The sequence below is a fragment of the Macaca mulatta genome, chromosome 20 (assembly GCF_049350105.2).
Source record: "Macaca mulatta isolate MMU2019108-1 chromosome 20, T2T-MMU8v2.0, whole genome shotgun sequence".
Taxonomy (NCBI): Eukaryota; Metazoa; Chordata; class Mammalia; order Primates; family Cercopithecidae; genus Macaca; species Macaca mulatta.
The window spans coordinates 3,557,695-3,581,815 of record NC_133425.1 but is presented as its reverse complement, the minus strand read 5'-3'; the positions used below and the strand labels follow the sequence as shown (position 1 = coordinate 3,581,815).

Genomic DNA, 24,121 nt, shown 5'->3' with positions numbered 1-24,121 from the left:
AAAAGAAGGATTGACAGTGAAATTAAACCCCTAAAATAAATAATCCACTAGCACATCCAGTCAATACAAAAAAAGGAACAAACACACTGTCAGACATATTAATGAAGAATGAAAAGGAAAAAATACCCAATGTTGCACAGAAAATTAAATGTTTTTTGTAACACTATGCTAATAAATTTGTCAATCTGTCTGGGATGGGTTGATTAGGAAAATAGAAGTTACTACCATAATCCAGTAAGAGACTTTTTTAAAACATAAATATTTCTTCACACAAACTGTTCAAGAAATTGAGAAATTTGTCAGAGTCCTCCAAGCAGTGTAAGTGCAAAAACTCAAATGGGTAAGTTATTTTTAACTACAAGCAATAGGTCATTCTAATGCTATTTAAATTAATCCATAAGCAGAGAGAGGGTAAACTTCCACTAAAAAAAAATCAGGTTAGCTAATGATGATATCAAAAACTGACAATGATACCATTAAAAAAAAAAAAAACTAAAGCCCATTCTTAGTAAAGAGAAGATGTAAAAATCCTTGCTAGCACATAGAATCTAGAAGTGCATTAAAAGAATAATATACCATGAACAAATGGAAAATTTCTTCCAGAAATATAGGAATGATCCACTATTTTCACCATTATGATTTCTATTAGTTTAATTCATTATATCAATTGGTCAAAGGAATAAAAACATATTTATTTATTTATTTTTTTGAGACGGAGTCTCGCTCTGTCGCCCAAGCTGGAGTGCAGTGGCCGGATCTCAGCTCACTGCAAGCTCCGCCTCCCGAGTTTACACCATTCTCCTGCCTCAGCCTCCCGAGTAGCTGGGACTACAGGCGCCTGCCACCTCGCCCGGCTAGTTTTTTTGTATTTTTTAGTAGAGACGGGGTTTCACCGTTAGCCAGGATGGTCTCGATCTCCTGACCTCGTGATCCGCCCGTCTCGGCCTCCCAAAGTGCTGGGATTACAGGCTTGAGCCACCGCGCCCGGCCAGGAATAAAAACATAATGTCAATAAATTCCCAAAGCATTTGATAAAATTTTCCATCTATTCTTAGATACTTTTTAAAAAAGTCCTTAGAAACAAAACCGTCTATAATGTGCTAAAAACACATTTCTCAAATCAAAAGTGAAGATATTTTCTGATGACCACAGAAGCATTCACAATTAAGACAAAACCAAGATTAGAATGCCAGTGGCAACATTATTTTCTAGCATTATTCTGGAAACGGTAACCCAGAGCCATTGTGTCCAGTTATGAGGGCTGTTCCCTACACCAGGGCACTTGGCTAAGAGGATGAGAAGCAGGGCTGAGATCCACTCTATGCTCCACTCGCCCTGGCCTAAGGCTGAATCTGTTGGCTGAAAGGTCCACTCATGGCTACCTTTATCTAATTGGTTTGTGCAGTTGGGTGCCTTTAACTAATTGGTTCATTCAAAAGAGCTGCCTTTATCTAATAGGTGGGGAGGCAGGGATCACCTCTTGGCAATTTCTCACCAGGCATGGTACCCTATATAAGTTCCTGGTGGCCCTATACTACTACAGTTAGATGATAAGATGAATCAAGAGGCATAAATATAGGCAAAGAGGGAACTAGATTATGATTGTTTGCATGTTATTAAGTTGTATACATAGAAAACCCAAGAGAACAACTGAAAAACCATAAGAAACAGTAAAATGTAATTCTATTAAAGTATAGATGGTGGCTTATTTACAAGTTTATTTCAAGTTTCATCTGGCATATAGTAAGCACACAGTCAAAACTAAATCGAATTAAGCAACTCGGTTTTGTGAGATCCTGCAAAACACATAAATTTCATTCGTTTGGCCGGGCATGGTGGCCCATGCCTGTAATCCCAGCACTTTGGGAGGCCGAGGGGGGTGGATCACCTGAGGTCAGGAGTTTGAGACCAGCCTGATCAACATGGAGAAACCCCGTCTCTACCAAAAATACAAAATTAGCTGGGCATGGTGGTGCATGCCTGTAATCCCAGCTACTCTGGAGGCTGAGGCAGAATTGCTTGACCTCGGGAGGCGGAGGCTGCAGTGAACCGAGATCACTCATTGCACTCTAGCCTGGGCAACAAAAGTGAAACTCCATCTCAAAAAAAAAAAAATTTTTCATTCGTTTGTTTCCAAAGCATACAGTGTAATGCTTAGATCACTTATTGAGCCCTTGCTGAATGCCAAGGACTTTTCTAAGTCCCGTACTCTAGATGTTTGGATGCATCTAATTCTCACAACAATTCTATGAGGAATTGTTATGATCCTCATTTTACACTAGAAAACCAAGGCACAGAAAGGTTCAGTAATTTGCCTAAAGACATTAAGAGCTGGAATTTAATCTGAGGCAGTGTGGCCAGAGTCTGGCTTTAACCATTACAATACAATGCTTCCCAATCACTGAATGAAGGAATATGTGTACAGCCCTTGGTCTACAATGCATCTCTGAATTATAGCATCATTCCCAGGGAAACAATCAAAGAAGCCCTATTCTAAGATACTGCATTGAATATCAGCAATTTGGGTACTATTGTATGATAGATAGATAGATAGATAGATAGATAGATAGATAGATAGATAGATAGATAGATAGATAGATAGATAGGAAGGATAGGATAGGATATAGTATTTGTACCCCTTCAAAGAATTCGGAGCTTATTGGTTTAATTATATTTAGCCAACTAGTGTAATGGCTAGGTTTACTGCCTTTTGTGAAGCTGTAAGATTTCTTTATGAGTGCCACCATCCACTATAATGTTTACCATCAATCTTGAGAGAAAAGAAAGAAATGTTTGAACCATTGTAACTTCAAGGAGTGTATCCTTCAATTTCTCAGCATGCATTCATGGTATATGGATGTGAGTGTTTCCATACAAGAGAGGGGTAGAATCCAGGAGCCTGAACACGGAGGTTGTCATCTCAGCTCTACTGGGTAACTTTGAAGAAATTATGACCTTATCTGGGCCTCCATCTGGAGAGAAATGACTAGGTGGAGCATCTAGATTTGTTTTATTTTTTCAATAATGGGCCTTGAGCACAAGGTGATGAATTATCCAGTGATTGTTGAAGGGCATCAAAAGGGTCCAGCTCACTATGAGCAACTGTTTTTAAACAGTCCAGAGCCTGAAAATTTTGTGTATAAGACACTTTTCCCAGTAGCCTTCACACCCTCCCACCTCATGATTGTGATTATAATAATTAACAACCTGACAGGGTTAAGAAAAAAGATATAAAATTAGTACCCTGCAATTGTCTGTCTTGATCTGTGAGATCATCTTTCTTCCAATATTCCTACCCTATCTTCCATCTAAGGTAAATTCTGAGTCAGCCAGTTCTGGTACTGGATTTGGTTACTGAGAATTGGGATCAGGTTTTGAAAACGCCGGAAAAACGTTCAAGGTCTGACACATTCAATTTGGAAATGGCAAGGATTGATTTTGGAAAGAAAAATGATTGAGGATATGGCCGGGTGAAGAGAGGGCCAAGCAGCCAAGTTCACATCACTTTCTGGGAGGAAGTAGAGAATGGGGAAGACATTTTGGTTGAAGTGTTGCAGTCTGTGAAGATTGACGGGGAAAGGGGGGTTTTAGAATGTTTGCAGCACATTGATAATCTACTCCCCCACCCATCCTGTAACTGCATTCAATTGTTTGGGGGTTTTCTTTTTTTCCTGTATGCTCATTACGGAGACTAGGCTATGTAAATCCGTAGCCATACTCACATTATACTACCATTTATTTGGCATTTATGTGTCAGGTATTGTAGTAAGCACTTAAACTTGCATTTTCTCATTTGACCCAAAAAAGAAAAGAATACATCAACAAAAAACTTTTGAGTTTGCTATTATTAACTACTATTATTATAATTTCAATTTTAGGGATAGGAAATTGAGATTCAGAAAGATAAAATGACATGTCTACATTAATTAGTGGGCCAAGATCAGAAGCCAGGCCTGTGATTCCATTCAACAAATTATTTAGCACGAGCCTCCTCTACCCCAGGCACTCTAGGACCCTGGATCTAGCCATGAACCTGACGATGTCCCTTTGCTCGTGGAATGGGCTACGCAGAACATCATCAGAGTAAAAGGTGCTATGTACACACTAAAATGGGGAACGAGCCGCTCAAACCCTAGTCCATCAGAATTCTTGGGGGTGGGAGATTTCCGCCCCCGGCCCCTTGCGTTATATTAGGTCCCCAGCCGTCGGGTTGTGGTGCCGGCGGCTGGCTGGGCGCGGGGCTGGCGGTGCGGGTCGCAGGCTGCTCACAGCGGCAGGACGCGCAGCAGCCCTCCCTCACCCGGGGCGCCGGGACCACGGACGCACCTCACTGTGGTCCGGCCGCTGGCGGCGGTCAGAGACCCATTGCCCCTGGCCCGTGGCAACTGTCGGCCCCGCACGGCGCCCGCCGTCACGCTCGAGCCCGGAAGTCCCTCACCCCACCTCTCCCCGCCACGCCAAGGGGGCCCGCCCCTCCCAGCCTCCTCTGCCTGGGGCGACCCAGTCCCACAACCCGATCTGCACCCGACCCACCTCCCCACCCCCCTCCCGTTAGACCGCGACCCGTCCCTGGGACCGCCTAAGGTGAGCCTCCCCGCAGGCGACTCGCCCCCGCCCTGCACCCTCCCTGCAGGTGACCCCGTTCCGCCAGCTCCCGCGAGGTGAACCCGACTCTCCCCGGACCCTTCCCCCAGGTGATCACGACCCTCCCCGGACCCTCTCCTCAGGTGACCCCAACCCTCTCCGGACCCTCCCCAGACCCTCCCCTCAGGTGACCCCGACCCTCCCCAGCCCTCCCCGACCCGACCCTCAGGTGACCCCAACCCTCTCCAGCCCTCCCCGACCCGACCGTCAGGTGACCCCAACCCTCTCCGGACCATCCTCTCAGATGACCACGACCCTCCCCGGACCCTCCCCTCAGGTGGCCCCGATCCCCCTCACTCTCCCCTCAGGTAACCCCGACCCCTCCCAACCCTCCCCTCAGGTGACTCCAACCCTCCACCCCCTCCACCGACCCTCCCCTCAGGTGGCCCCGACCACCCCCCACTCTCCCCTCAGGTAACCCCGACCCCCCACTTTCCCCTCACGTGACCCCGAACCCCCACTCTCCCCTCAGGTGACCCCGACCCCCCACTCTCCCCTCAGGTGACCCCGACCCCCCCACTCTCCCCTCAGGTGACCCCGACCCCCCCACTCTCCCCTCAGGTGACCCCGACCCCCCACTCTCCCCTCAGGTGACCCCGACCCTCCACCGACCCTCCCCTCAGGTGGCCCCGACCCTCCACCGACCCTCCCCTCAGGTGGCCCCGACCAGCCCCCACTCTCCCCTCAGGTGACCCCGAACCCCCCACTCTCCCCTCAGGTGACCCCGAACCCCCCACTCTCCCCTCAGGTGACCCCGACCCCCCCACTCTCCCCTCAGGTGACCCCGACCCCCCCACTCTCCCCTCAGGTGACCCCGACCCCCCCACTCTCCCCTCAGGTGACCCCGACCCCCCCACTCTCCCCTCAGGTGACCCCGACCCCCCCACTCTCCCCTCAGGTGACCCCGACCCTCCACCGACCCTCCCCTCAGGTGGCCCCGACCAGCCCCCACTCTCCCCTCAGGTGACCCCGACCCCCCCACTCTCCCCTCAGGTGACCCCGACCCCCCCACTCTCCCCTCAGGTGACCCCGACCCCCCCACTCTCCCCTCAGGTGACCCCGACCCCCCCACTCTCCCCTCAGGTGACCCCGACCCCCCCACTCTCCCCTCAGGTGACCCCGACCCCCCCACTCTCCCCTCAGGTGGCCCCGACCCTCCCACTCTCCCCTCAGGTGACCCCGACCCCCCCACTCTCCCCTCAGGTGACCCCGACCCCCCCACTCTCCCCTCAGGTGACCCCGACCCCCCCACTCTCCCCTCAGGTGACCCCGACCCCCCCACTCTCCCCTCAGGTGACCCCGACCCCCCACTCTCCCCTCAGGTGACCCCGACCCCCCACTCTCCCCTCAGGTGACCCCGACCCTCCACCGACCCTCCCCTCAGGTGGCCCCGACCCCCCCACTCTCCCCTCAGGTGACCCCGACCCCCCACTCTCCCCTCAGGTGACCCCGACCCTCCACCGACCCTCCCCTCAGGTGACCCCGACCCCCCACTCTCCCCTCAGGTGACCCCGACCCTCCACCGACCCTCCCCTCAGGTGGCCCCGACCAGCCCCCACTCTCCCCTCAGGTGACCCCGACCCCCCCACTCTCCCCTCAGGTGGCCCCGACCCCCCCCTCCCCTCAGGTGACCCTGACCCCCCACTCTCCCCTCAGGTGGCCCCGATCCTCCACCGACCCTCCCCTCAGGTGACCCCGACCCCCCCACTCTCCCGTCAGGTAACCCCGACCCCCCCTCCCCTCAGGTGACCCCGACCGTCCCCGGACCCTCCCCTCAGGTGGCCCCGACCCCCCCACGCTCCCCTCAGGTGGCCCCAACCAGCCCCCACTCTCCCCTCAGGTGACCCCGACCCCCCACTCTCCCCTCAGGTGGCCCCGACCCCCCTCCCCTCAGGTGACCCCGACCCCCCACTCTCCCCTCAGGTGGCCCCGACCCTCCACCGACCCTCCCCTCAGGTGACCCCGACCCCCCCACTCTCCCGTCAGGTAACCCCGACCCCCCCATTCTCCCCTCAGGTGACCCCGACCCCCCACTGTCCCCTCAGGTGACCCCGAACCCCCACTCTCCCGTCAGGTAACCCCGACCCCCCCACTCTCCCCTCAGGTGACCCCGACCCCCCCTCCCCTCAGGTGACCCCGACCGTCCCCGGACCCTCCCCTCAGGTGGCCCCGACCCCCCCACGCTCCCCTCAGGTGGCCCCAACCAGCCCCCACTCTCCCCTCAGGTGGCTCCGACCCCCCCCTCAGGTAACCCCGACCGTCCCCGGACCCTCCTCACAGGCGGCCCCGCCCCACCCTGGACCCTCCCGCCAGGTGACTCCGACAAGGCCTGGTCCCTCCTGCCTGAGGTGACTCCTACCCGGCTGGCGACCCCCGAAGCCTCCCTCGCTCCTCAACTGAGGGCGACTCCGCCCATCCTGGGACACTGCGTCTTTTCCTGTAAACTCGACGCCTGCCCCGACGGCCGAATTCCAGAAGGTTCCTTGCCGCCGCCTCGCTTTCGGTCGTGCCTCAGCGCCCGGCCAGAGGCGGGGAAGCGCTTCCCTCGGTGCCAGGAGTGACGAGGGCCCAAGGAAAGAGTGCATAAGGAGAAATAGAGAAAGGGCCAAAGTCAAATTTCCAGATGTGAAGACTTCCACCGCTGTGAACCGCACGTGCGCACAGCCATTCCTGTCAGAGCCGCCGCGCCCTCGCTCGGCTACCGCCGCTGCGCGCCCCCTGCTGGACATAGGCGCTGGCACAGGGCAGTGGGCAGGCACGGGCTGCCGCGCGGCCGGGTGCGAACCGCGTCCTCGCAGGGTGGCCGACTGCGCACGCGCAATCCAGCGCGCCCTCTGCCGGGCAAGGGCGAGATGCACGGGGCACTGCGCAGGCGCGGGGTTGGGCTGGCCGGAGCGGCCGAGGCGGCCGGGGGTGGACCGGGCACCTGCAGGGGCGGCCGACTGCGCACGCGCGAGCCGCCGCGCCCCCTGCTGGAGCCGGAACGGCCGGTGCGTCCGCCAGTCGCGGGTCGCAGACGCCCCCTCCCCTCCAGGGCGGCCACGCAGCTGTCAGTGCTTCCGCCACTGCGAGGCTGGAGCAGAGCCCGGGTGGCCGAGGGAGGGGACCCCGCGAGAGGTCCGCGCGCCGGCCGCCGCCACCCCGGCGCCCAGGCTCGGTGAGTGCCGCCGGGACCCGCCGCTCGCGCGCTTGTTCCCGGGGCTTGCGGTCCCCACCCGGGTCCGCCCTTCCCACCCTCGCTGGCCAGCTTGGGCCTCGGGCCGCCCCCAGCTCTGGCCTGGGCTGCGGGCCCCTCCCGCGACCCCGCATCCCCGCCGGCCGCGCCCGCCCCTCCCGCCGCGGCCTCGGCTCCCGGCGCTCCCTGCAGGTGCCGCTCCCGCAGCGTCGGCTCCCATCCGAGCCTTGGGCGTGTCCCGCACTGCGGGCAGTGCCGGAGCCCGCGCCGCGCGGGGAAGCTCAACCCTGCCGAGACTCGGCACGGCCCAGGCCCTCTGTGTGCGCCCAGGAGGTGGATGTGTAGCGCCCGACAGCCCCGGGCCCGAGGGATGCAGGCGTCCACCGCGCACCTGCGGAGATGGCGCCGCTTCCCTGTCGCGGGGAGGCCGGGCGCGCGGTGGCAAAGCCGCCCGGGTTGGATTCCGCCTGCTCCCACCCCCTCGTTCCGAGGAACCTCCGAATCCGAATGCAAGGCGCTTCCGAATCCGAATCCAAGGCCCACAGTCCGCGGTGGGCGTTTGCCGCGCCCTCCGCTGTGTGGGGGCGGGGAAGGGGAGCCGCTAGTCCAGGCGGAGGGGCCTGTGGCAGTCGCTGAGGCCGAGTTCTTGGTGCCCTCCGTCATCGCGTCCGTGTGTCTTGGCTCTGTTCCAAGCCGGCTTCACGCTTCAGGAGGGCCGGGACGACCTTATGGTCACGGGCGTGGGGAAGGCGCTTGGTGTCTGTCGCACGGATGAAGCCATGTCCTCGGGGGTAATTGCCGCTTGTTCGCCGGGTTACGTCCTGGACAGTGCACTCCGGGAAGGCATGGATTGGATCTTGTTGGGGTTTGTGTTCCTGGAACTCCCGAAATGCCCGCTGAGTGAGTAGCTAGACCCCGCGACAGCATGGAGCCAGGCAGGGTGCGCGTGGGAGAGGTGCACTCTTCTCCCGGGCGCCCTGTCATTTTATTCAGATAGTCTGGGTGCTGCCTTTTGTAAACTTGAAAAGACTAAGACTGTTTTAGAAAGTTTGCCTCTTGGGAAATGTAAGAGAAAGGGAAAAATAGATAAAAATGGATGTCATGGGAATCTCCCCACACTTTTATTTTTAACTTCTTAGAGAATTTTTCTTTTAAATTGAACCTTTGCTAACTCTGTCTGACAAACAGGACGACGCCTCTCTCTTCCTAAGGTAACTTACCACCATTCTGACCAGACAGCTCTTTTGAAACAGGAGAGGGTAGCACGAGTTGTTTCTAAAAAGAGGTTAGCCTTCCATCTGCATGAGCCAGGCTGACTCACGGGAACCCATTTTGACTTAGTCTCAACTGGGAAGGCCCAGGTAAGATCCCTGGTTTGCCGTTTCTTCCCCAGCCCTGCTTCCGGAGACTGTGGAGTCTATTGAAGGGAAGCATTCTGGAACTCTGGGAACGGCCCTGACGGGGAAGGCCCTGTGCACAGTTGAAAGATGAATTGGAGGCCAGGCTCAGTGGCTCACACCTGTAATCCTAGCACTTTGGGAGGCAGAGGCGAGCGGATCACTTGAGGTCAGGAGTTGGAGACTAGCCTGGCCAGCATGGCGAAACCCCGTCTTTACCAAAAATATAAAAAATTAGCCGGGCGTGGTAGCACGTGCCTGTAATCCCAGCTACTCAGGAGGCTGAGGCAGAAGAATCGCTTGAACAGAGGTTACAGTGAGCTGAGATGGCGCCACTGCCCTCCAACCTGGGTGACAGAGCGAGACTCTGTCTCAAAAAAAAAAAAAAATGAATTGTACACAGTCCCTGCTCTTGGGGGGTCTTAGGATAGAGCTAAAAAGATGCTTTATTCACAAGTAACTGTGATGGAAGACAGAACAAGATGAGTACCACATGACACATCTAGAAAAGGTGCAACAGGTGACCAGAGGTGGAGGAGGGGTGGCTCCAATAAGAGCAGAAGGTCTCCACCCAGGATTCCTGTTACAATCACATGGGAAGCCAGCCTGGGCCCAGAACAGCCCAGCATCTCCAGGGATGGGCCTCAGATGTCAGTTTCTGCCTTAAAGTGCCCTGGAAAATTCCACTGTTCAGGCAGCCAAGACAAAGAGCCCCTGAAACAAGCTTCACAGAGGCCATGGCACTAGAAGTGGGCTGGGAAGTGATGGGTAGGTGTCGGCAAGTAGAGAAAGCTATGCTGGGTGATATTCTAGGCAGACAAAACACTGAAGGCCCACATCTTGTGGGGAAGAGTGAGGCATGTCAGACCCTGTCCCGGAAGAGTTTTGCAGACCCCATTCTCCTGAATGGCTCAGAGTGTTTGTGGTGTTAGAGAGGTTTGGAGCCAACAGGCAGACCGGTGCCTTTGCGGGAGCCATGTAACGAGGTCCTTGCTACCTTACTTGTTGCAGAACATCCATGGTTACCTCTCTCTGGGGACTTTCCATTGCCTCATTACCTCGTTTCCTGCAGCTAGGGAGGCAGAACAGCTAGCTGGACGGAGAACAAGACTGAGGCCACGGTAAGGGTTAGGGAAGCAGGCAGCAGCAGAGATTTTGTGGAAGTCTCTCCTGATAGCTCCCTTTGGAACCACATCTCTGGCTTAAAAATACACCCTATGAACCCCTGCCAGAACTTCAGTGTAAATGCAGAGCCTGTGCTCCTAGGGAGGCAGCCGCCTCCAACTCCGGGCAGCGCCTGTGGTGCTGAGTATGAGCGCCAGCAAGCTAGGGCTCTGCCAGGGCCTGCGATGCCAGTGCCACAGCCTCAAACCAGCCTCCCCAGCTCTCAGCCGATGGCTGTGGCTTGTGCATTTGTTCCTACCTCGTCCCCACAAGGGCCACTGAGTATACAAGTTGGCCTTGGCCAGTGCAATTAATTCACGTCTGTAATCTTGGCACTTTGGGAGGCCAAAGCAGGAGGATCACTTGAGGTCACAAGTTGAAGACCAGCCTGGGCAACATGGCAAGACCCCATCCCTAAAAAAAAAATTAATTAGCTGGGCATGGTGGTGCACACCCATGGTCCCAGCTATTTGGGAGACTGAGGTGGGAGGATCACTTGAGCCAGGAGGTCAAGGCTACAGTGAGCCATGATCACACAACTGTACTCCAGCCTAGGCAAAAGAGTGAGACCCTGCATTTAAAAAAAAAAAGGCCAGCCGCGGTGGCTCACGCCTGTAATCCCAGCATTTTGGGAGGCTGAGGCAGGCGGATCACGATGTCAGGAGTTCAAGACCAGCCTGGCTAACACGGTGAAACCCCCTCTCTACTAAAAATACAAAAAATTAGCCGGGCGTGGTAGCGGGAGCCTGTAGTCCCAGCTACTTGGGAGGCTGAGGCAGGAGAATGGCGTGAACCCCGGAGGCGGAGCTTGCAGTGAGCCGAGATCGCGCCAGTGCAGATCTCTAGCCTGGGCAACAGAGTGAGACTCCGTCTCCAAAAAAAAAAAAAACAGGCCTCAGACTTATTTTTCATGTGTACCATTATGTGTGAGTGAATGTAAACATGCAGCCCGATATATATTATGTATTATAAATTACAATTACTATTCTGATGTATTATGGACATAGAAATATATACAAATATAGATCTTTTAAAGGAATAAAGGCCAGGCATGGTGGCTCACACCTGTAAACTCAGCACTTTGTGAGGCTGAGATGGGAGGATCCCTTAAGGCCAAGAGTTTGAGACCAGTCTGGGCAACATAGTGAGACCCTATCTCTACTGAAAGATTTAAAAAAAAAATGGCATGCACCTGAAGTCCCAGCTACTCTGGAGGCTGAGGAGGGAGGATCGCTTGAGTCTGGGAATTCAAGAATGCAGCAAGCTATGATCATGCCATTGCACTCCAGCCTGAGAAACAGCAAGACCCTGTCTCTAAAAGAGAAAAAAAAAAGAGGTGAAATAAGCATGATTAAAGTTATCCAACATATGAATGCTACAAAAACTATTGTATAAACATGCTTTTTAAAGATGAAAACCACGTGTCCACATCCCATTTATCAACTCTTATTGAATCCTGAGTCCCAGCATTTAAGATCAATTGTAAGTTCTGTTTATTGGCCAGGCGAGGTGGCTCACGCCTGTAATTCTAGCATTTTGGGAGGCCGAGGTCGGCAGATCGCTTGAGGTCAGGAGTTCGAGACCAGCCTGGTCAACATGGTGAAACCCCATCTCTACAAAAAAAAAAAAATTAGCTGGGCATGGTGGTGGGCACCTGTAATTCCAGCTACTCAGGAGGCTGAAGCAGGAGAATCACTTGAACCTGGGAGGCGGAGGTTGCAGTGAGCCGAGATTGCACCATTGTATTCCAGCCTGGGCAACAAGAGTGAAACTCTGTCTCAAAAAAAAAAAAAAAAATATATATATATATATACACACACATATATGTATTTATTTCAGGCCCTAGTTATTAACAGCATTTGCACATAAACACAATACAGAGAAAGGCACAAACCCTGTGCTTACCAGGCAGGGTACTTTTCAATTTCATTTACCCATCATCTGAGGGCCCTTGATGAATTTGGGCTGGGGTATGTTCAGTGACTGTCAGGGTAGGTGGAAATTCTGGTGTTGATGTTTTGATGTGCGGGTGTAAATGTTCATGTAGACAGTACGCTTGTAGCATCATTGGGAACGCAGTCACGTCATTGTGGAAACCTCTTCAAATGTCTGTTTTCACAAATGCTCTATTCTTGGTACGGATTCTTTTTGAAAAGCTGTAACTCATATATTGTCACCTTTTCTTTGAAGGAACAGATTGCATTGTGTCTATTTAAAAGAAAAAAGGTAGATGACACACTGCTGCAGTCATTTGTCATTAAAAACGAAAAAATATCTCCAGATTTGGAACTTTTCACAAAAGAAAATCTGTACCTTCTCCTTAAATTTTCTGACTCTTTGAAGTACTAAGTCATGAAATGACCAGTAAACCTCCAAGTCACACAAAAGATATTCATGGTCATTTTCCGCATCACTGCGAAATATTGTAAAGCTTTCATTATTTTAAGGGTCTTGAGTTTTTTTGTTTTGTTTGTTTGTTTGTTTGTTTTAATTGACCACAACTGGAATACCATGAAACTTGTAAACTCCAACATGCCTAAGATGCCTAAAGTAGACTTGCGGTGAGGGCCCACCATCACCCCCCACGTCACAGGGTGCCTCCTCCTAAGTCAGGATGCCACAGCTGCTGACATACAAGCCAGCGTGAACACCAGGGTCTGTCCAAGTACTAAATATCAGTAAAGCTGGCAGGGTATGGTAGCTCATGCCAGTAGTTCCAGCACTTTGGGAGGCTGAGGCAGGAGGATCATTTGAGCTCAGGAGTTTGAGACCAGCCTGGGAAACATAGTGAGACCCGTCTCTACAAAAAAAAAAAAAAAAAAAAAAGCCAGGTGTGGTGGTGCATACCTGTAGTCCCAGCTACTTAGGAGGCTGAGGCAGGAGGATCATTTGAGCTCAGGAGTTTGAGACCAGCCTGGGCAACATAGTGAGACCTGTCTCTACAAAAAAAAAAAAAAAAAAAAAAAAAAAGCCAGGTGTGGTGGTGCATACCTGTAGTCCCAGCTACTTAGGAGGCTGAGGCAGGAGGATCATTTGAGCTCAGGAGTTTGAGACCAGCCTGGGCAACATAGTGAGACCTGTCTCTACAAAAAAAAAAAAAAAAAAAAAGCCAGGTGTGGTGGTGCATACCTGTAGTCCCAGCTACTTAGGAGGCTGAGGCAGGAGGATCACACCACTGCATTCCAGCCTGGATAACAGTGTGTGACTGAGACCCTGTCCCTGCAGGAAACAGACAGAAATATCAGTGAAGCCATTTTTTTCGCATTTTTAAAGAAAAATACTTACAAGTAGATTTTCTCATCACTTTTTCACTGCTGCAGGTTGTCTAGCCCACCCCACTTGGAGACCACTGGGAAGGGGCGAGGACCATACCCTATAAATGTACCTGCTTATATATATATAAATAATATTTAGGACCGGGCACAGTGGCTTACACCTGTAATTCCAGCACTTTGGGAGGCAGAGGCGGACAGATCACTTGAGATCAGGAGTTCGAGACCAGCCTGTCCAACACGGTGAAACCCCGTCTCTACTAAAAATACAAAAATTAGCTGGGCGTGGTGGTGGGTGCCTGTAATCCCAGCTACTCAGAAGGCTGAGGAAGGAGAATCGCTTGAACTCAGGAGGCAGAGGTTGCAATGAGCTGAGATTACACCATTGCACTCCAGCCTGGGCAACAAGAGTGAAACTGTCTAAAAAAAAAATAAATAAATAATAATAATAATAATAATATTTAAGTCGGGCACGGTGGTGGTTCATACCTGTGATCCTAGCACTTTGGGAGGCCGAGGCAGGTGGATCATTTGAGGTCAGGAGTTCAAGACCAGCCAGGCCAACATGGCAAAACTCCATCTCTACTAAAACTACAAAAAATTAGCTGGGTGTGGTGGCAGGTGCCTGTACTCCTCAGCTACTTGGGAGGCTGAGGCAGGAGAATCACTTGAACCTGGGGGCTGGAGGTTACAGTGAGCCAAGATCAGGCCGCACTCTAGCCTGAGTGATAGAGTGAGACTCCGTCTCAAAAAAAAAAAAAAAAAAAAAAAAATTACTGGTGTTTGGGGATTTCATCCACAGGATCCATTGAATTAGACATTTTCAAATATTTACTGTGCACCCCTCCCTCAAAAAAGATCATGTCCTGAATAAAGGATTAAACAAAACCAGTCACCCTCACCCAGCGTCACTGCCTGTTGGGACACACCCCGAGCTCCCTTCTTGGTGCAGTGTCTGGCGCCTTGATGACGTGGGCCCAGGGCCTGCTGCCTTTCCTGGCTCATTCTCTGCACCGCCACTCGGAATGACTCGCTGCTCCCCATACACAGTCTGTCTCCAGGATCCTTAATGTCCTTCCTGTCCTAACTAATGAGTCATTCAAGACTGGCCTCCCAGGTCACCTTCCCCCGTCACCCTCCTGGGCCGTCTCCCTGTCTTGCTTGCTCGCTGTCTCACACGCAATTAATTCTTATTTTCTTCTGAATCTTGCCATACTTTATTTAGCATCAGTCACAGCAATTACAGTGCATGCAAGTGTTCGGGGACTGCAAACTCCTTGCATTAAGAATGTTATCATCGGCCAGGCGTGGTGGCTCATGCCTGTAATCCCAGCACGCACTTTGGGAGGCCGAGGCGGATGGATCACAAGGTCAAGAGTTCGAGACCAGCCTGACCAGCATGGTGAAACCCTGTCTCTACTAAAAATACAAAAAATTGGCCCGTCATGGTGGCACACGCATGTAATCCCAGCTACTCGGGAGGCTGAGGCAGGAGAATTGCTTGAACCCAGGAGGCAGGGATTGCAGTGAGCCGAGATCGCACCACTTCACTCCAGCCTGGGCAACAGAGCGAGACTCTGTTTCAAAAAAAAAAGAATGTTATTTTCATTTCCAGATCCTTAGTACCTTGTACAAGTGCGCATCAGATAGCAAAAACGAGGCAATTGTTGAATGAACAAATGCTTTTTTGTCTTGTATACCCTAAAAGACCAGGGATTCTACCAGCGTACATTAACTGACTGTTCTCCGTGCCTCAGTGCCATACACGCAGACCTTTGATGCTGGCTGGCTGTGGGAGACTCCTGGTGGCAATATGGGGATGTTGGGTCCTCCCCCTGAAGGAAAAGCACCAGATGTGACCAGCACCACCCACAAGGGTGTCGCTGTACTGCACACCTGTGGCAACGTGAGCAGAGCCTTGGTTGGCGGCTCTCTTTGTGCATCTTGGGGTGGTCCACCTGTGGCTTTATCAAGACCCCCTTCTTCCAATGAGTGGATTTCTCTGTGCCTTTGTGGACAGGCTTCCATGGAGGGAGGTGTACCCGAGCTCAGAACACAACAGGAACACATGGCGTAATGGGTCTTGTGCCCCTCATCTGGGCCTGTCCCTTCTGTTCACGGGTCTCAAGACCTGCCATCCCCAGCGACCTTTGCTCCATATATACAGATATAAAAACTTATGAAAGGGCACATAGGGGCCAGGCACCGTGGCTCATACCTATAGTCCCAGTACTTTCAGTACTTTGGGAGGCCAAGATGGGAAGATTGCTTCAGGCCAGGAGTTCCAGACCAGCCTGGGCAACATAGCAAGACTCCATCTCTGCAAAAAATATAATAAGTAGCCAGGTGTGGTGGCAGGTGCCTGTGGTCCCAACTGCTCAGGGGGCTGAGGCAAGGCGATCACTAGAGCCCAGGACCACCAGGCTGCAATGAGCCCTGCTTGTGCCACGGCACTCCAACCTGGGTGACAAAGCAAGACCATGTCTCAAAAAACAAAAGGGCACATAGGAATTGGGTGGCAAATTCAAGCCCATGGTGCACACAAAAATACCTACAAATCACAAATAAAGAAATGGAGGAGTTTGGGATTTCTCCAGTTTGCTGCTGAGTAGTGGCCGCCTGAAGAGCCACAGTGCTCGTTAACTGGCACAGCCCATGGCTCTTGAGCTGACGACAGTTACTGGAAAGACCATTTGTAGAAGAATTTGTGCCATCAAGAGAGTTCTCAGAAATGAGCAGCCTGCAGTATGCGTTCACTCTGCACCAAGTCCGTTGCTCACCTAAAAAACAAACATTGAGATACTCAATGACATGTGTGATACTTAATATTTTAACAGTAAACAAACCTTTTATAGAGGGAGGAAACGGTTTGCCTTCCCCTTCCCGGCTGTGTCCCCAGGACTAGTGAAGAGAGCCTCTTCAAAGGGAAGTTCTTGAAGCTCTGCTCTTGTCCCCTTGCTGGGTGGAGGTGGCAGCTTTAGGAGTGGCTGGAGTCCTGAGTGTTTAAGTTAGAGTAGCTGATGGGGGCCCAGCCGGGCCAGTCCTGAGCCTCAGTCATCAGCACTTCTGGGGACTCTGCCGCCTCGGGGTCAAGTGCAGAAGGAATATTAACTTCCTTCTTTTGTGTACATTTGCTTTTGTAACAAAAAACTTTCCAGATTTTGTAATTCTAGGATCTCTTCCTTTAAATTGCTTTTGCTCAAACAGAGCAGATGCAAGCATAGTGTTCAGTGAGACTTTAGGTAAAGCCTTGCACATACCAAGCAACAAGCTGGGTGCTATAGGGGCACAGAGATAAAACCTTGGCCAGGCATGGTGGCTCACGCCTTTAATCCCCGCACTTTGGGAGACCGAGGCAGGCGGATCACTTGAGGTCAGGAGTTTGAGACCAGCCTAAGCCAACATGGCGAAACCTCGTCTCTATTAAAAATACAAAAAATTAACCGGGCGTGGTGGCATGTGCCTGTAGCTGTTTGGGAGGCTGAGACAGGAGGATCACTTGAACCTGGGAGGTGGAGGTTTTAGTGAGCCGAGATCATGCCCAGCTTGGGTGACAGAGCGAGACTCTGTCTCAGAAAAAAGAAAAGAAAAGAAAACTTTTATTGAGGTGGTGGGGCTTAGGAGTCTTTTTTACCTTTCAATTTCTGATGTTATGTTCTAGGAGTGATATGCAAAACTTGTATGAAGTTGGAAGTTGTTCTGTGTTTTTAGGACCCACAGGATGTGGTAGTGTAGTAGTTAGAAGACAGACTTGGAAGTTGAAACTAGCCAACGTTCAAATCCTGACTTTGCAGCTTCTTGCTGTGTGATTTTGGGCCAGGCGTTTCCTCCTTGTTTCTTCGTCTGCAAAAGGGTGATGCTGCCAGAAGCCAGGAGAGGATGAGGAGACTGTAGAAGCAGAGTGCTTACAAGTAGAAAAGCAGAGCTTCTGGCCAGGCACACTGGCTCACGCCTGTCATCCCAACACTGTGGGAGGCCAATGTCGGTGGATCACTTGAGGTCAGGAGTTTGAGACTAGCCTAGCTAACATGGTGAAGGCCCGTCTCTATTAAAGTTAGCTGGATGTGGTGGCGGGTGCTTGTAATCCCAGCTACTTGGGAGGCTGAGGTAGGAGAATCGCTTGAACCTGGGAGGTGGAGGTTGTAGTGAGTTGAGATGGCACCACTGCACTCCAGCCTGGGCAACAAGAGTGAAACTCTGTCTCAAAAAAAAAAAAAAAAAAAAAAAAAAAAGTAGAGCTTATATTCTTTTAAAAAAATTTTTTTTTTAGACAGAGTCATCTCGGAGTTGATAACTCTGAGTGAGCACCATCTCGGCTCACGGCTCACTGCAACCTCTGCCTCCCGGGTTCAAGTGATCCTCCCACCTCAGCCTCCCGAGTAGCTGAGACAGGTGCCCATCACCACATCCGGCTAATTTTTGTATTTTTAGTAGAGATGGGGTTTTGCCATGTTGCCTAGGCTGGTCTTAAACTCCTGACCCCAGGTGATCCATCCAGCTTAGTCTCCCAAAGTGCTGGAATTATTCAGGCGTGAGCCACTGTGCCCGGCCAGGTGTTTTATTTTCTAAATCCAAAATTTTTTGTTATCAGATCTGCTCAGTTTTAAGTAACATACTCAAAGCCTATTTTGCTCTGCTATTTTCTAACTTGGTAAGAGGTGTCTTATAATTATTTTCCAAATTACACTCAAAATACCCTCCATCTGTCCAAAGGTGCCGGAGAGTCATGCCCGTGAGCCCTGGGCCCCTCCTGATGTCCTGCGAGGCCACGGTGTTCCCAAACCTCAGGGCTGCCCTGCCCCACTCCAGAGGCTCTCAGGCCCCACCCCGGAGCCCTCTGTGTGGAGCCGCCTCCTCCTGGCCAGTTCCCCTGTAGTCCTGAAGGGAGACCTGCTGTGCGGAGCCTCTCCTGGGACCCAGGTCAGTTCCCCGGTACTGCCCTGCAGCCTGTGTGGGAAGGTGGGTGGTCTGTCTTTCTGACCTCTCCCAGCCCTGGGACTGGAGAGGACAAGATTAAGCATGGGGATCTTTCCTTTCTTGACCAGACTTCCAGTAAGGGAAGTTGTCTGTTCCTCTAACCAGAAGACTTCTTTGAACCATGACTGTTTTATATTCCTCTCTTGGTAGAGGCAGAACGTTCATCTCAGCCAAGCCCACGCCCATCTGGAATGTACTTCCCTGGGATGACGGCCCCAAACGGAGGCACTGGCCTCCTCTTTTTGCCTAAACCACTTCTAGAAACCTTTTATAAACCACGGGACTTAATGTGTGTGTTTAAGTCACTGCTGTTTTATTCATCATCAGCAACTGACTTTGAGACGGGTCTTCTACCTTATTAATTTTCAAAAAATTGGGATCATTTATTAAGTTGCCACTTATTAGCACTTCATACTATTTTAGCTTTAATTTCTTCACTTTTTAACAATATGATTCATTAAAAGTCATATTTTAAATTCTTAACTGGGTGTAGTTGTGTTTCATGTAAATATTTATTGACTGTCCTTTAAAGCATAAATTTTGAATATGATTAGATATAACAGCCACATCCTTAAAAAAAAAAAAAAAGCAAGAGTTTTAATTTAAAAAGAACCTTGATAGAAATGATTTTCAATGGACTGAAACCAAACCAAAAGTAAAATGGGTCATTTACAAAAAACAAACAACCGCCTTCCCCGCGCACTGGAGTCTCCGGGGCAGTGTCGGGGAGCGCTGGCTCATGGTGATGTAGGAACGACTCACTAATTGTTTGCCTTTCTATTCCATGCCATCTTAACCTGGCTGATGGATGACGTTGGGTTTGGATCAGCCATGAGCGTGGAGCTGAGCAACTGAACTTGAAACTCCTCCACTGTGAGTCAAGGAGGCTTTTCCGCACATGAAGGACGCTGAGCAGGAAGGACTTCTCTCTGCCTGCAGCTGTAGCGGGTGGACCAGCACCCGCTCTCTAGACTGCCCCTCCTCCATCGCCTTCCCTGCCTCTCCAGGACAGAGCAGCCACGTCTGCACGCCTCGCCCTCTGTGCACTCAGCTTTCAGAGCACGTTTCTCTTATTTCCTGGGTGTTGCAGCGCCTACCTGAACTTATTCAGACCACCTACTTCTCTAGCAGGTTAGCATCTCATGAACTCAACACTCTGAGTCCAGTGTCTCTGTTCCTTTAATTTAATTTAATTTTATTTTATTTTATTTGTATAGAGATAGGGTCTTGCTATGTTGCCCAGGCTGGTCTCGAACTCCTGGGCTTAAGGGATCCTCCTGCCTCGGCCTCCCAAAGTGCTGGGATTACAAGCATGAGCCACCACATCTAGCTTCTGTTTCTGATATTTGAAATTTAGTAAGACAGATTTTACCTAAATTGAGGGAATACCTTTACAGATCTAAGCTCTCGTTTCTGCTATCACTTGAATTTGATCATCTTTTGGCAGATTTTTTCCCCATTATATGTGCTAGACTTAAATATCATGTTCCTATATAATATAGGATAGATTATTTTTTGGATGAATTTTTGTTGGATAAGTGGTAAAGATGAAAATGGCAGCTGGGCACAGTGGCTTACGCCTATAATTCCAGCACTTTGGGAGGCTGAGATGGGCAGATCATTTGAGGTCAGGAGTTCAAAATCAGCCTGACCAACATGGTGAAACTGAATCTCTACTAAAAATATATAAATGAGTCAGGCATGGTGGCAGGCACCTGCAATCCCAATTACTTGGGAGGCTGAGGCAGGAGAATCGCTTGAATTCAGGAGGCGGAGGTTCCAGTGAGCCAAGATCACGCCGCTGCACTCCAGCCTGGGTGACAGAGCAAGACTCTGTCTCAGAAAAAAAAAGAAGAAGAAGAAAAAGAAAATGGCTAGTCTTTTGCTGCGAGGCTCTGATGCCAGTACCTGTAATAACAACAGGAAAAACCAGTCTTTAGGGCCAAGGAGAGGGTGTGACTGATGGCCCCACAAGCATGTCTGTCTACCCAGGCCTGCTCCGGGGCAGCAAGGCCAGTGGCGGTCCCAATTCCAAGCCCTTCTTTTCCCCTTCCCTCCACAGCTCTCTCCAAGCCTTAAGAATCACCCAGGAGACTATGTTGAGGTTTTTTTTTTTTTTTTTTTTTTGAGACGGAGTCTTGCTCTGTTGCCCAGGTTGGAGTGCAGTGGCGTGATCTCGCCTCACTGCAAGCTCTACCTGCCGGGTTCATGCCGTTCTCCTGCCTCAGCCTCCTGAGTAGCTGGGACTACAGGCATCCGCCACCACACTCAGCTAATTTTTTGTAATTTTAGTAGAGATGGGGTTTCACCATGTTAGCCAGAATGGACTCGATCTCCTGACTTCATGATCTGCCCACCTCAGCCTCCCAAAGTGCTGGGATTACAGGCGTGAGCCGCCGCGCCCAGCTGAGTTTTCTTTTATGAGTTCAGTGTCGGTTAAGAATAAAGGGCGTGGAATTCTAAAAGCCTGAATATTTTGCTAATAAATAGCAAATCCATATTAACCACCGAGAACATCCCAGTAGCATTTATCAAATGATAAATAGCACTACAAGGATGAAGCTGGAGGATTGCTTGAGACCAGGAGTTTGAGACCAGCCTGGGAAATAGAGCAAGACCTGGTCTCTACTAAAAATTAAAAACACTAGCCAGGTGTGGTGGCATGCACCTGTAGTTCCAGGTACTCGGGAGACTGAAGCGGGAGGATCACAAGCCCGGGAGTTTGAGGCTGCAGTGAGCTGTGATCGCACCACAGCACTCCAACCTGGGGAACATAGTAGGACCCTGTCTCAAAAAAAACAAAAACAATTTTAAAAACCACTACAGCAGGCCGGGCGCGGTGGCTCAAGCCTGTAATCCCAGCACTTTGGGAGGCCGAGACGGGTGGATCACGAGGTCAGGAGATCGAGACCATCCTGGCTAACCTGGTGAAACCCCGTCTCTACTAAAAAATACAAAAAACTAGCCGGGCGAGGTGGCGGGCGCCTGTAGTCCCAGCTACTCGGGAGGCTGAGGCAGGAGAATGGCGTAAACCCGGGAGGCGGAGCTTGCAGTGAGCTGAGATCCGGCCACTGCACTCCAGCCCGGGTGACAAAGCGAGAGACTCCGTCTCAAAAAAAAAATAAAAAAAAAAATAAAATAAAAAATAAAAACCACTACAGAAGTCACAGTGCACATAAAAAGCATGTCATTGATCTTCCATTCAGCAAGGAACAAGTCAGGCTCCAAAAAGACTATGCTCTTTGGTTTTCTTTGGTGTCTGTTTGTTTGTGACAGAGTCTTACTCTGTTGCCCCCAGGATGGAGTGAGCGGCATGACCTTGGCTCACTGCATCCTCCGCCTCCCAGGTTCAAGCAGTTCTCCTGCCTCAGCCTCCCAAGTAGCTGGGATTACAGGTGCCCGCCACCACACCCAGCTAATTTTTGTATTTTCAGTAGAGGTGGTTTCACCATGTTGGCCAGGCTGGTCTCGAACTCCTGATTTCAAGTGATCCACTTGCCTCGGCCTCCCAAAGTGTTGGGATTACAGGCGTGAGCCACTGTGCCCAGCCAAAAAGACAGTGCTCTTTGTGTATGCAGGGTAGAGCATTGAGGGTGGGCATGCCACAGGCCTTGTCCCCTTACTTCCAGGGGTGTTTGGAGTTAAAATGACACAAAAGACGGTGAGAGACGTGGAGGAAAAAGGGTCCGTGGCTTTTCCCCCACATCCCCACTCTCATTGCGCACCCATGCTCTCTGTCTTTGGTCTGTAACTAGCACTGGGCGTCCTTTCCAGCAAGACGATGGCTGTGCTCAGGCAGCTGGCGCTCCTCCTCTGGAAGAACTACACCCTGCAGGTGCGTCCAGACCCCGGAGGGAGGTCAGCTGCGTGCCCAGCCCCGAGGCTTCTGGGGACACCCTTGAGGGAGGGGTTGTTTGCATGCCCCTGATTCTGCTTTGCAGCCCATCAGTGTGCCCTGTTGTATCTCTTCCAGAAGCGGAAAGTCCTGGTGACAGTCCTGGAACTCTTCCTGCCATTGCTGTTTTCTGGGATCCTGATCTGGCTTCGCTTGAAGATTCAGTCGGAAAATGTGCCCAATGCCACCATCTACCCAGGCCAGTCCATCCAGGAGCTGCCTCTGTTCTTCACCTTCCCTCCGCCGGGAGACACCTGGGAGCTCGCCTACATCCCTTCTCACAGTGACGCTGCCAAGACCGTCACCGAGACAGTGCGCAGGGCACTTGTGATCAACATGCGAGGTGAGACATGCCAGGGCTCTCGGTGCCGGACCTGGTGGTGTCTCCGCGGGGCTGGGCAGGCAGGGGTCAAGCCCAAGATCTGCGAAGCAGCTGGGTGAGGAGCTCACCCTGTCCAGACCTGACCTCTGTTTCCTCCCACATCACTACTTCAACCTGTAAAAGGCACTGCTTTCCCTTAAACCTCTACCTGCCTGCGAGTAAATAGCAGTCTCCTTTGGGTCTGATAGCACTGTCTCAATCCCCACCAAAGGGACCCTGGTGACATTTTAACCCATGGGGCAGAACAGGTAAGAAAATGCACCTGCCTGCAATTGCCTCAGGCTCCTTTCTCTTCCCTCATTTTACAAAAGACATTACTGGTCTCCAGGACTCTATGAGCGGAGTCCAATAAAATAGACAAGAAAAGTGGCAGATATTGGGACTTAAATACAACCTGGCAGAAAAAAGGAAAAAAGAAAGTGAGGTTTTTGCTTGCCTGATGGCATGAAGACCAGGAAGCCATCAAGCCCATCTAGCATCAAGTCTCGTCTCGGTGGCTGAGCCACCCAGGGAATCCCCCACCTTCTCTGTGGCCATGCCTCATTGTACAATGGGACCAGGGCTGGCCGCCCACCTGTCCAGAGCTGCGAGGGCCCCGGGGAGCAGCAGGTGCAGCAGCCTTAGCAGTACCAGGCCCTGGAACTGCATCTGACAGTCAGCAGGGTGGACAGGACTTTACAGGGATGCCTGGGTGTACTTGAGCCAAGGAAAGCCCTTTTGTGACAAGGGCAGGGCACGGTTTGAGCGTGTGGCACCAAGAATCTTTTCTGGGACGTGGTTTCGGGTGGGCAGCTCTGAAAACAGTGCTGAGAAAGCCTGAGAAGGGAACTCCCGCTGCGTGTGCTGCTCACCGTTCCTAACCCTTTGCTATCGGGATGGAAGGTGTCGTCCATTTTCCCCTCCTCATTTGGGCATTTACCTGCCAGGCTTGAATTCCACGTAGCAAACACTCAGAGGAAGTGCCTTGGTCCCTCATAAAATGATGACAGTAAAACCCTTTCTGAATTGTAAAAGAGTATCCGGATGATAGAAAAAACCTTTGAGACACTCTGAGTTAATGTCCACTCCATTTCTAAAAATACACCATTCTGGTTTTGAGACAGAGAAGCCACCCCGGGCTGTAGAGCCCAGTACAGTGTGGGTGGTGGGTTTGCGCTACTGGGCCTTGCTGCAGGTGCTGCCCAGAGCCTCCAGCTCTGCTCCAAAAAACCGCGC

The 24,121-nt window shown here is 51.5% G+C and overlaps 2 protein-coding genes across 12 annotated transcripts in view; one reads left to right on the top strand and one right to left on the bottom strand.

Annotated features, from left to right (window-relative positions):
- LOC106994913 (uncharacterized) overlaps window positions 1–8,482 on the bottom strand; it is a 33,306-nt gene extending 24,824 nt beyond the window's left edge. For all 3 annotated transcript variants that reach the window (XM_077985248.1, XM_077985249.1, XM_077985250.1), the window contains exon 1: window positions 7,004–8,482. In XM_077985248.1, coding sequence (XP_077841374.1) covers window positions 7,343–8,482 — 1,140 coding nt within the window. In that variant the 3' untranslated portion in view covers window positions 7,004–7,342. The remainder of the gene's footprint in view (window positions 1–7,003) is intronic.
- The window catches only part of ABCA3 (ATP binding cassette subfamily A member 3), a 60,043-nt gene continuing 43,520 nt past the window's right edge, over window positions 7,599–24,121 (top strand). For 5 of the 9 annotated variants that reach the window (XR_013411320.1, XM_077985040.1, XM_077985039.1 and 2 more), the window contains exons 1-5: window positions 7,599–7,801; window positions 18,366–18,572; window positions 19,459–19,760; window positions 22,385–22,464; window positions 22,603–22,867. Coding sequence is in view for 6 of the 9 variants with exons in the window: in XM_077985039.1 (XP_077841165.1) it covers window positions 22,411–22,464; window positions 22,603–22,867 (319 nt within the window). In the remaining 3 variants the exon portion in view is untranslated. Of the gene's footprint in view, window positions 7,802–8,212; window positions 8,720–18,365; window positions 18,602–19,380; window positions 19,761–22,384; window positions 22,465–22,602; window positions 22,868–24,121 lie in introns of those variants that run through there. The other 4 variants (XM_077985037.1, XM_077985036.1, XM_077985035.1 and 1 more) reach the window with 4 other exon arrangements.